This window comes from Calonectris borealis, chromosome 5 (genome assembly GCF_964195595.1).
Source record: "Calonectris borealis chromosome 5, bCalBor7.hap1.2, whole genome shotgun sequence".
NCBI lineage: Eukaryota > Metazoa > Chordata > Aves > Procellariiformes > Procellariidae > Calonectris > Calonectris borealis.
The window spans coordinates 17588573-17600772 of record NC_134316.1 but is presented as its reverse complement, the minus strand read 5'-3'; the positions used below and the strand labels follow the sequence as shown (position 1 = coordinate 17600772).

Below are 12200 nucleotides of genomic sequence, written 5' to 3'. Positions count from 1 at the left end.
TGCCCGCGTGAGGTGGGCGGTGGCCCGGCCCGGCCCGGCGGGAGGGGCCGCCCAGGTCCCGCTTCCCAGGTCTCCGTTCCCCGTTCGTGCGCGTCCCGGCGTGCCCTTTCTTCGCGGGCCGTGTGGGGCGGGCAGCCCACCCTGCGGGCCGAAGGGCTCGAGGGCAAGCGCCTGCGGTAACGGACGGGTTTCCGCGCCGCCCGGCCGTGAGGGGAGGGCCGTGGCTCCGGGGGGCATGGGGCGCTCTGGCAGCCTGGTGGCTCGGCTTGTCTCGTCCCTCAGCGAGACGGCTGGCTGGGGACGTGCGGGGCGGGGGGCGTGTTACGGCTGGGCCGTGCCGAGAGGTGCGGAGTAGCCGCGGGCGTCCGCTGTTCCTCCCAGAGGTAAAGCATGCGTGCTGGTCAGGGGTGAGGGTGGTTCTCAGCAAGGCCTGAATTTAGGTGCTCTAACATGGCCCCTAGGAATGCTCTAGACTCCCTGTGCGTTTGGCTGTATGATGAGCTTAAGGAGACAAGTTTTCTAACACGTCAGCAACTAACGTGAAGGAATGAGGATACTCCCTCTTTCCAGTTTTTGGGTTTCTGGAGCGTAACATCTGCTCTAACTAACTGCTTGCTAGTGTTCATGTCAACTTAACTTATTACTGCAACGTACATTTTAAACAAAGCAAACAACAGGCTAGCTGTGGCTTGCAGTCCCCTTGGACTGACAATGCTGATGGTGACAGATACTTCACCAGCGTGGAAGAGGACATACCTTTTTTCTAATCACGCACTGCCTTTTTCACAAGTACGTTAGTAGCTATGGTGCTGTTTGCATAAATAATACTAAAGTGTAGATTAGACTATATTGCTGCAGCCCTGACAAAGGCAGCACAGGAAAATTTGTTTACCTTCCTGCAACTGAAAATTTTCCTTCAAAATATAATCAACATCTGTATAGATCATTTCTGTTTTATTGTGTGCATAATACATCTCATTCAAGAAAGAATGTATAAAGGGCCTCTTAAATTTCAACTCTAAAATTAGCAGCTAAGGTTGAAAGTCATCAGCATTGCTCATTCAATAAACTTGTTATCCATTCTTGTTTATGTGTTAATGTGTTCTTTATTATTCCCTGTTTAGAAGAATATTGTGGGTAAAGTAATACAACTTGGAGAAAAGTTGCAAATAGCTATAGAAGCAAGCATACCACTGAGGTCACAGCATGATTTTTTCTCCTCTTTGTGATCAAGTGCTCTTTGCAGCTTGATCTTGGTGTAGGAAGAGGACGTCATAAATTATATACTATGATAGTGGAAGGTTTTTATTTCTGCTAAAAGATTGGCAGATGCTCTGAACAGCTTTTTTTGCTGTGAGACATGGGGAAGAGAGGAAAAAACAGGTTTCTAGGTAATAGAGACCAGGACAGTAGATTAAGGTGCAATTACAGTAACAATTACAATTATTTCTTCTCTGTGGTATCTGCAGGTGCTTCTTCGTTCTGTGAGAAGATGGGAAAATGGAGGGTTGTTTTCTTCTTTTTTTTTTTTTAATGTGTTAAGGCCAAGGGCAGAAATAAGCATATTAAATGTTTTCAAGGACAGTTGCAGTTCCAGGTAATTATTGTTAATGATCTGCCAATGCACAACATGAGGAATTGCTTCCAATTCGTATCCTCATGTGAGCAAGGTTAAAGGGGCTTTGTCCTGATGTTCTGTAAGAAATGACTTGAAATCAGTGAGAGTCCCGAAGTGAGTTCAGGGAGCAGGATTTGATACGGTAGCTTTAAGACTTCAAAACTTAACATAAATAAGCAAACCTTATTTATGTAGTACTGAACTGGAGATAGCGATGACTGATAGTGCTAGCTTGCTGATAGGAGCTGTAACTGCATCTTCACGGTTAAGTTTAATGAGGGGTGTCAGCAGTCTTTATGCATTCCTTCATTAACCTTCCAGGTTGCGTAGATCAAATTTATACGTGACAATTTTGCTAGTTTACAATTTTTCCACTTTATCTCTTTTTATTTTACTGGATATTAGCAAAAGCAAATTTGCAGAAACAAAAGAAACTGATTACTCTCAAATTCTGATGTGGCTGACTTAATGCTGATCCTGAATAAAAATGAAAAAAAAAAAATGGACAGGAGAGTTCTTAGTCATTAATCTGTCCTTACATAGTTTCAGAGTTTGCAGCTCTGTCCTGAAATAAAGTTTTAACATGGAAATGACTTGCCAAATTGGGTTGAATTATGCTTTTTAATGTAATTATGGACATATTTTTACAGGGCATACGAGTATTCTTATTTTTTCCTTAAGAATCCATTTGAGGATGCAGCTGACTTTTCTTCTTGATCAGTATTGAGCTCTATATACTATTTATAGACTAAGGGACTGAATTAGAGGCCCTAAATCTTAATTTGCTTGGAGGTTCAGAATGGTCTTACTTACATAGAGCAACTAGGCAACTCTTCTTACTGCCATGGTGTGAACCGGTTGTGCAAGAGGCATTGATTTTCTGAGTTGCTTTGAAAAGGGATAACCAAGGGAACTAAACGTTTGCTTAGTTTTAGAGTAACATTAATCTTCCTCAGCCTTTGTAACCTGAAAGTGACACAGCTTTGGTATGTTGTGACAAGGCTTTGTCAACAAGAAGTGCACATTTGTATCCTACCAGAGAGTCAGCTGCTACACTCTTGGTAAGTACAATTCCATTATTGACAGTGCAAAGTGAGCTCTTGGTTAAAATGCTAACGACAAATGAAACAGAAGTCTGCTTCCTCCCTGCCCCCTCCCGACTTCTTTAGATCCACAGTTATTTAAATACCAGGAAATTGTGAAGATAATGACAGGTATTAATAACAGTTAAGGAGTCATGCCATTTGTATGCTTGCCTAGCTTGTGTCAGTACATATATATTTGATTGTTTTATCAATAATTTCCAAATGATTTAAGCAAATATGTTTGAGGGCCCAAGAGAAATTGAGGGGTTTGATGTCTTTATTACAGAACTTTAGCTGACAACAGATCCTTCTGTCCTTCCCAGCTGTAAACTTGCAGCCCTGCCGATCAGTAGCCGAGAGATCATGGTTAGGTCCCTACTGTGCAATATTATATCTTAGACATTCTGTTTTGTCAATTAATATTTTGATGTTTTGTAAAATATAAAAGACATACTAAGGTAGGTTATCTTTTTGATGCACACCTTTAATTTTGGGATTCAGGTAGCTGAATTCAGCGCCAGGAACAGCTGAACCTGCGTGTGAGCAACTGATGTAGGTTTTTACTTAGTAATCAAATTACTTGGTTTCTCTCTTGTTTTTTCTTTGTCTCTTGCAGGAAGATCAGTATGTGCTTAACTACTGATTTTAATAGCCATTACTGCTAATAAAAGAATGTCACCATGCTGTGATTTATATTAATAGTCATGGTGCATTTTGCACATGAAAAACATGCAGCCACTGGCCTGTGGGTACTTGGTGCCTCCTGTCCTTTGCAGGCTGTAGTATTTGCTCTTCTGTCTTTTCTGGCATGCCAGATGAGGCCTGTCGTCCTGGTCCTGAAGTGGGAAGGTAAAATCTTGGTTCTCTCGGGCTCAAGGCCTTTTTCTCATATTCAGAAGTTCTGGAATATCATTCTAGGACTGACAAGATCTTAAGGCGTAGCACAATAAAAATAATAACTCTGGGAGATGCGTTGTTAACTGGAGGAGAGTTTTAGGTTGGATTCTTTTTTCTGTCTTCTGCAGCATTCTGGAACATTTTTCCTACGTTTCTCCAATTTATTAGTTCTCTATTGTTAAACCTCATTTGAAAACATATACCCCTTTGCCTGTGCTGCTTTTTTTTTTTTCTTTTCTTTTTCTCTCTTTGTTCTTTCTTCTAACTTCGCAGCTGAGTTGCTTATTTATCTCTGTGAAGCATTTTTGGTATATAGTACACTTTGTCAAAGACATGGTGCTGCTTCTTCAGCTAACGCGTTCACAAAGCCAAGAGGATAAGATAATCTCCAGGCATGAGACTTAAGAGTACTGGCACATTTAACTCTAGTCATAATAGCAAAGACTTTTTCAAGTACAGATATATCAAGGTGAAGATTTTTCTGATTGAAGAATAGCAAAGACACCTTCATTTAAGATGAGGGAAACATTTGCAATGGTTGCAAATGCAATAGATACTTCAGAATGTATTTTGAAGGGAAGAATGATAAAGGAAGTTACTAAGATAACAGGAAATGAAATAAAAGGCTGTATTGGTTAACCAAAGGGAAGTGGGAAATCAGGCCATGGTAGGGTAACTGGCTTTCTGGGCAGAAAAATAAAGTTAATGTAATCTATCTGGACATGCTCAAAATATTTTTTATATGAGAAATGATTAATAACAAGGAACAGGAGAGAACTTTGAGGTGAAGGAGGCAGGGAAATGCATGTTTTATTTGGGGGAGCACATTGGTGTGTGTATTGATAGATTATCAGGTATATGGAGTTTACTCAAGGAGTTTCTTAAAGTCTTGTGGACTAATCTTATTTCATTAATAACTGTGATATAATATTAAATTTGCTGATGACACAGTTATTAATACAGAGGGGAATTATGATATCAGGGAGATTGAAAGGACCTCGAGGACCAGAATAATTGGATGAATTTACTCATACAAAGTGCAACACCATTCAGCTAATGCTAATAGTGAGAACTTATACTATTAAGATGGGAGTTAATTAGTTTTAGATTACTGTGGATGAGAATGACCTCATGTATTAATTGATCACAAGATAACTGTGAGCTGCCAATGTAGTATATTTGGTAAACTAATTCCTGCACAGACATTCATTCTTCACAGGAGGCATTACTTCCCTGAAATTTTTATTTGCGATACTATATTCTGATCACCTTAATTCAAGAGAGGTGAAGTCAAACTGCAGCAGATGCTGAGAGGACTGCTAGAGTGATCAGGGGAATGAAGAGCCTGTTTTAGGTGTGAAGGCTAAATGCTGAGTTTAGCTTGTTTAACCAGGATTAGAGCAGATACGACTGCAGTCTTTAAATACCAGGAAAGGAAGAATAATTTAAAGTAAAGGACAACACTGGCACAAGAAGAAACTCGGTAAACTGGCCAACAGTAATTTTAGGTAGGAAATCTGAAGTTTCTATGGCAACCAATGAGTAAAGAATACTTGAAGGCAAAAAGTTGTTAGTTTTAATATAAAGTTTGACATGTGTATGACAGACAGTGTGCATGGTTGTCATAGCAAGGAACTGGACTCATCGGCTACCTCTGTGTTACGAATGTAGCAGTGCCAGTCTTTGGCTCTAAGCAGGCTGGTGTGGCTTGACCACCTCCTCTTAACCTCCCAAGTTAGGGCGCTTGCATCCTCACTGCCTAGGGGGAAGTGTCTGGGCTGGCGCTAACCCCGGGAACCGTGTGGGAGAGTGCAGGGTGGCCTTGGGGACCGCACTGGCAGTTCCACTGTGTGAAAGATTGAGCTCCAGGCCCTGTACCACGCCCAGTATCTTTTAATCTGTTACCGGTTCCTGAGATGTTTTCCCTTCCCTGCTCACTGTAAAGGGTTGAGGAAATTCCTGGTAGAATATGGTATAGACCTCCCCACTGAAATACTGATGGCACTCAGATTTTTGCCATTACTGTTCCTATTTCTAAAATGTAAATAAATTCTGCTTTATGCGGATATTTGAAAAAAATAGTACACCTGGGCAAAAAAATGTGTTCTTTTTTTAGAATAGAAAATAATTCACTTAAACTTCATAAAGTAATTTGCTATTAGATCCTACTCTCAGGTCAAAAATCCTACAAATAGCTGGAAGATACAAGGAAAAATGGCACTTTGTTATTCTGTCTTTGTGCATGTGCTATTAACTATTGGACAGAGGCTAGCAGATTAGACACTGTAGGAGGAGAAGATTACTAGTTCTTACATAAAGACACAAAGAACGCAGTGATTGCAATCTTACAAATTTTATATATTACATAAAAACAAAAACAAATTTAAGGATCTTTTCTGTGTTCTTCTAAAATAATCTTTTTGGTTTTTTAGATCTTATTGGAGGGTACTAAGTTACAGGAGAGAATATGGGAGACCAGTTTACAGATGATGAAAGTACAGTGAGTACATTCCAGTGTTTTTTTCCTTTATATCCCTTTTAATTATATAGCTATTACAATGAGATGACCGAAGTAGCAAAAGAACAATCAGAAATTTTCTGCAAATGACAATAGTAAAATGAAGCAACAGTATCTTAGCAACAAACTGGAAAATATGCTAAGTAATATTTTTTTTCTGCTAAGGTTTGTGTATGCTACGTTCCAAGCATTGTTCTGAAGTAAACCCAGATTTTTGTGCGTGGTTCTTTTAGGTTAATGTTCTTACAGGTTTGCCTTGACATGGAGTTTTTCTGAAGAACCACTGTTCGTGGAGGCATTCTTATTTGGAGTATGAATGGAATAAAAAATCTTGTTTTGTAAGGCTAAGGCATTAGATGGAACATTAAAACTGCGTTTTTTAAGGGTTTGGTGAATGGTAAGGAAAAAAAAAAGCAAACCATTCCAGTCAGAGATTGCTTATTTGGTGAATAAATTTGGAAGTGATGAGCGACAGTTGATCCAGCTCTGGTCGTCTCTCAGTGGTGGTGAAAAGACTGAATTGAACTTCTGCACAATTTAGGTGCTGAGTCCTGAGCAGAACTGTGATTACACAGTGCATAATCTACGCATGTTTATTTTTTGTGGAACATTAAATTAACAGAAAAAAGGGGAAAAGAAGAATGACATGTTTAATTTACCTTTATAGAAATTTGACCTTTATAGAAACTCTTCAGTAGTCTAAATTAAAAAAAAAAAAAAGCCAAAAAAGACCCTTGAAAGAAAGCAGCATTTTCAAGTTGACCCAAAATGTATTGCCTCCCCCCCACCCCCACATAATCCAAAAATATTCTGCTGAATTTTTCCTCCTTTTTTGGTTTGGCCATTGCATAAGAAATTCTGGCTTTTAATCTGGAGTGCACATATTTTGCCTGAAAACATTTTTTGGCATGTCCTTCTATATCCCCCAAACCAGTTCCTTCATATTCCAGCTGATTAAGGCATTGCAATACATGCTGAGACTTCCTAAATTTTCAACTTCTCTGTGAATAATTTGATTTACAGGTTAATTCTCTGGGAATGTTTAACAGGTAAAGTAAGAATTGCAACCTTTTCAGAGCAATTTCCAGAAGGCAGACACCTAACTGCTGGGTAGCAAAGGAGAACTGTGCATGTGTGCAACATAATAAATCTCTTCACCCAACAGTCCTTAGCTTGAGTCAGTGTACCTGAAGAATCCTTCAGGTACAAAGTCCTCCAATCTATTTTGTCTTTTTTTGATCTTAGTCTGTATTGCATTTAGTGTTTATTGCTTTAGAAGGCATGAATAACAGTATTTCTCTTCTTCTGCTAGGTGTGAGCGCAATTTTCCCAGGTGCTCTGCAGTTGTCTCCATCAATGAAGGATTATTTAAAATCAGTCCTGTTTTGGCTTTGCAAGCTTACAAAGCTCCTGTGTTAAAATGGAGGTTCCAATTCACTCTGGATTTCACAAAAGCAGTATGAAACAGCTCTTCATTCTATTACAATAGCTGTGACAGGTTAGAATGAAGCTGAAAGTAGAGCTTTATTTGGGAGAAGAGAGTAGTGGAAGAGGGAGGGGTTGAAAGCAGCAGCAGTGGAAGGGAAGTCATGCGTGACTTTCATCACAGATGAGAATGACAGACCACTTGGGGAGAATATGCCTGCAGATTTACTATCAGAGGGGATTAATTTTTATATACGTGGTTTTGGAACAAAATATGCAAGTTGTTTTTTTTTTTCTCTCTGGCAAATGTGTGGGTCAAAGGGAGGTATGTTTACATTGAATCTGGGCAAGCCAATTCCTTCTGTGATTTTTATTCTGGTCCAGTATTCAATTTACAGAAAAAATTAATCTTATTTTTATTCTGCTTTTCACATTTCCAGGATATTTGTAGATCTCTTTGACATACTCACTGATTTTAAAATTAATGGGAGTCATTCCTGCACAGTGTTTCCTGGACTGAGTTATAAGGACAGATTTTTAAAGGCATTAAGGCAGCTGTTCACATGTTTATAGAAACCCCTCTTCTTTACTGGCTTACAAAATTTATGTAAAACATAATATGATAAATCAGCCTAATTGTATATCTAAACTCCACATTCTTCAGTCTTTAAAACTGAGTTATGAAATACCTGATTTGAAAACTGCAATGAGTTCCTAATTCAGGGCACGCAAAAGAAAATGTCTTTGGTCTCATAAGGTCTTTAAGATTCTTGAAAACTATTTGCAAGGTGAAATAACCACAAATTGGCTGTGAAAGAACTTGCAAAAGAATTTTCATAACTAATTGAGATTGGGATTTCAGTATGTTTTCCTAATACTTATCGTTGCCAGAAGCCTGCATGTCAGGATTCTGAATTTGAGAAGAGAACATTTTATAAAACTCTTTCCCTGGCCCCCCCTTCCCCTCCTTTGTGGAATTAGTTAGTTAACTACTCTGAGAGGACTTAGGTTCAGCTATAACTATTATATTTGCTGTCTGATGATGTTCCCTGGTTAAAAGGATAATGCAAAGGAGATGTTCAAAATAGCGTTTCTCATTTTAATTAGTCATCATTCTTGAAAACTCCAAATGGTTTTGGTTTTCTATTACATAACAGTTCAATTATTTATGTGTACTTCGGATTAGATTTTTCTGCTAGTAATTCTGTTGTACATTTGAAATTAATGGAGATGCTTTAATTTTTTACTGTTTTACTGGTTTAACTGAGCACAGGATTTGGCCTAACTAGTACGCAGAGAAGTAACACACAAAGGACCACATTTATTTTTTGCTAAATAAAAGCTGTGGTACTACCAATCATAAAATAAAAGTCAATCAAATTCTGGGCAATATACTACATAGTATTATCTAATCCTTACAATTTCTGGAATTATTTTTATATTTTATTAACAAAACTTACTGGGTCATGCGGGCATTTCACAATGACAGCGAAACGTTGCACCCACTCAAATAAGCCCTTGTACAATGTTTACAGGGTTTTTTTAACTCCTCGTGTGAGTGTGATTGTTTAGTTGTGTTCTATATAATCATTGCAAAGGCCACTGTCTTCAGGCCTGGAGCATTACTTAGCTCAGTAAATGCTGAGCGCAACTGTGTGTGTTGATTCTTGTCCTGCATGCATTTTGTGTCACTAACCCTCCCCAAAAGAAGCTGTCTTACTAAATTTTTAAAAAAGATAGCATTTTCCATGTTGAACTTTCCATGTTCGTCAATCGGGTAAAAATGGCATACCTTTATTCTGAAATAAATACTCTCCCTTGTACCCCCAATGTACTCTCTACCTGTGAGCCAGAACAAGAAATCCTACAGCATCCAAGGCGTATCAGGAGGAATATCCATACTGAAGTCTGCCCTATTGCAAGTATGAGCGGTGAGTAACCTGGGTCAAGGAAATGGGCAGTAAAGGTGGAGAATAAGAAGTTATGAAGAGGGGAAGTGATGCCTTCGGTGTAAATTTACAGTTCACTGCCAAGAACGTCAAAGGTTTTTCTTTGGGTTTTTTTTAGATTAATACAAAAGCATTAATTGGGGGGGAGGGGACGGGACGGACCTGCTTTGGATTTTGACTAAAATCAGCATCTTTATACGTTTCTTCTGTGTAATTCTGCTATGAAATAGTTGTGACAGTGGGGCAGGACACTGGTGAGGTGTCCTAGGACAGCTGGAAAGGGACACCACCCGAGCTGAGGGGACGGTGGCAGTGGATGAGGAGCCCCACGGGGGAGGCGGCAGCAGTGGAGGAGCGTCAGGGAGGCTCTAGCTGTGGGAGGGAAAGCCCATGGAGGCCACAGGAGCCCCGCGGGCGCCACAGCAGGCCAGGGGGAGCCCGGCGCGGCAGGCTGGGCTGCGTGAAGCGGCGGGCGCTGGCGTCAGGCCCTGCGGCGGGAGGCGGCTGGCAGCGCCCCGGGGAGCGCGGCCGGGGGCGAGGCCCCGCGCCTGGGTAACGGCCGCTGAGGGGGCGGTGGTGCCCCCCGCGCGTTCGGCTATTGCCGCGCTCGGGAGCTGCTTTGCCCCGTGGAGGCCGCTGTACCGCCGCGTTGCCCCGGCGACCGGCTCGGCGCTGCTGGGGCGGCCCCACCGCGGGGGCCGGCGCCGTGCGGGCCGCGGGGCTGCCCCGGCCCGGCCCAGGTGCCGTGGTGCTCGCCCCCGCGCTGCCGGGGAGGGCGCCTGGGGGGCTGCGCCGCGGGAGCGGGACGGGGGCGGGGAGCGTCACTGCACCACAGCGGCCGTCCCTCCTCCCGGGGTGGGGGGGGCAGAGGCGGCACCCGGGCACCGCGGAGGGGGGCTGCTCCGCTCCGCGCCCTGCCGCGTCGGTGAGGAGCAAGCCCCGCAGCTCGGGCACTGCGCGGAGAGGCCCCGCCGTCCCCTCCCCGCGCCCGGAGGCAGCCTGGCCCCCTTGCCCCGGCTGCGGGCAGGAGCGACCGGCGAAGAGGGGAAACTTGGCTCGGTACTCCCCCTGCGCCGGGGGCTGCAGGCGCCGGCCCCGCTCCCTGCCCTCACGGGCCAAGGGGAGCGGCGCGGCCGGAGAAAGTTTCCCGGCAGGAGGCTCGGCGGGGGCGAGCGGCGGCGGGCGGCCGCTGCCGCAGTGTGTGCGCTGAGGCGAGGTGCTGGCGGCGGCGGCCTCCCGGCGGCGGGCAGGCGGCAGGCGGCGGGCGCGCTCGGAGGGGGTGTTGCGCGGTGCCGGTCCTGCCTCCTTCAGTGCGATGTGAGACTCGGGGAGAGCATCGGTTGCCAAAGGCTCTAGTTGTTACATGCATCCAATAATCTTCTCCAAAATGGATTTTAGTCAGAGCAATTTATTTGGATACATAGAAGACCTGCAGGAACTAACTATTATAGAGAGGCCAGTACGCAGGAGCCTGAAGGTATATACTTCAAAATAGAACGATGCTTTAAAATCCATTTGAAATTGTGTCTGTTTTATTTATGCACAGCTAACTGAATAGGCAATTTATTTTTTACAGCACCAGGATACTAAAAATCGTACTACTACATTTTGGGATAAACAATCTCGAATTCTGTATAGCAGGGACTTAATATTTTCAGTATGAGAATATTAAATTGGAAAAAATAGAGTAACTTAGGTCTTTAGATTAATTTACATGTGACTTGTTTATACTTTAAGTGATTAATAGTGATGGTGTCTGACATGGAACTGTACTTCTATTACATCCCTTCTTTTCCCGGTTTTGATTTATTTGATTGAATTTGAAATGTTGGCTAGAGATTTCAAGGATTAAATTCAAATTACTTATGGAACTATCCCTGGATGTGGGGCGGAAGGGGTTGTTTTAAGAAGATTAAAATTAGGAAATAGTAAGGCATTGTAAACTCATAATCTCTATTTCACGCTTGACAGACACCAGAAGAAATAGAAAGATTGACAGTTGATGAAGAACTCAGTGATATTGAAAGGGCTGTTTATCTACTCAGGTATTTCCTAAAATATTACTGTGGAACATTGCTGACCATCATGCTTACATACAGCTTTTTTTAGTGCTTTACTCTTCACTGCTTTTATTTTCTGCCTTTCAGTAGTAGATTTTTACTTTCTGCTACGTTAAACATATAGACAAGATAAAAATAGGTACTGTAATTTTTTTAAAAAGTGCATAGAATAGGATGCCTGTGTACATGTATAAACATTTCTTTTCTGAGTTTCTAATATGGCCCTCACCAACACTGAGTTGTACTTCATCTTCTTTTCCCCTGCAGTTGATTTTGCAAGATTCCCTGAGTGTTAACATTAATAACACCAATCATTCAGTGACTTCATATTCGCTCTAAGGCATGAACAGTTACCACAGACTGGTAACAGAGCTGTTTGAGCATACTGTATACGTCTGGGCTTTCAGAAGAGAAAACTTGAGAGATTAGTTTTATAGTCCTTAGGAAATACTGTAGAAGATACTATATTAATGCTTCCCTGTGTTCTGGTTTTTCATTTTACCTCCTCCTTCTTGTTCTTTGAAGTATTTATTTGTAGCTACTTGAATAACTTAAATTTTGATAGTTTAAAATACAGATCTTTCAACTACTGTGTAAGTCATCTTTGAGAGTACAAATGTTCTGAGGGATTTTGGTTTGAATATGCAT

The 12200-nt window shown here is 41.9% G+C and overlaps 1 protein-coding gene across 2 annotated transcripts in view; it reads left to right on the top strand.

The window, feature by feature from the left end:
• The first annotated feature begins 26 nt into the window (after positions 1–26).
• Positions 27–12200, top strand: part of PPP4R4 (protein phosphatase 4 regulatory subunit 4) — an 86037-nt gene continuing 73863 nt past the window's right edge. Inside the window, exons 1-5 of one of the 2 annotated variants that reach the window (XM_075151184.1) lie at positions 27–176; positions 2575–2679; positions 3205–3255; positions 6033–6100; positions 11464–11537. In XM_075151184.1, the coding sequence (XP_075007285.1) occupies positions 6068–6100; positions 11464–11537 (107 nt within the window). In that variant the 5' untranslated portion in view covers positions 27–176; positions 2575–2679; positions 3205–3255; positions 6033–6067. Of the gene's footprint in view, positions 177–2574; positions 2680–3204; positions 3256–6032; positions 6101–10329; positions 10970–11463; positions 11538–12200 lie in introns of those variants that run through there. The other variant, XM_075151183.1, reaches the window with a different exon arrangement.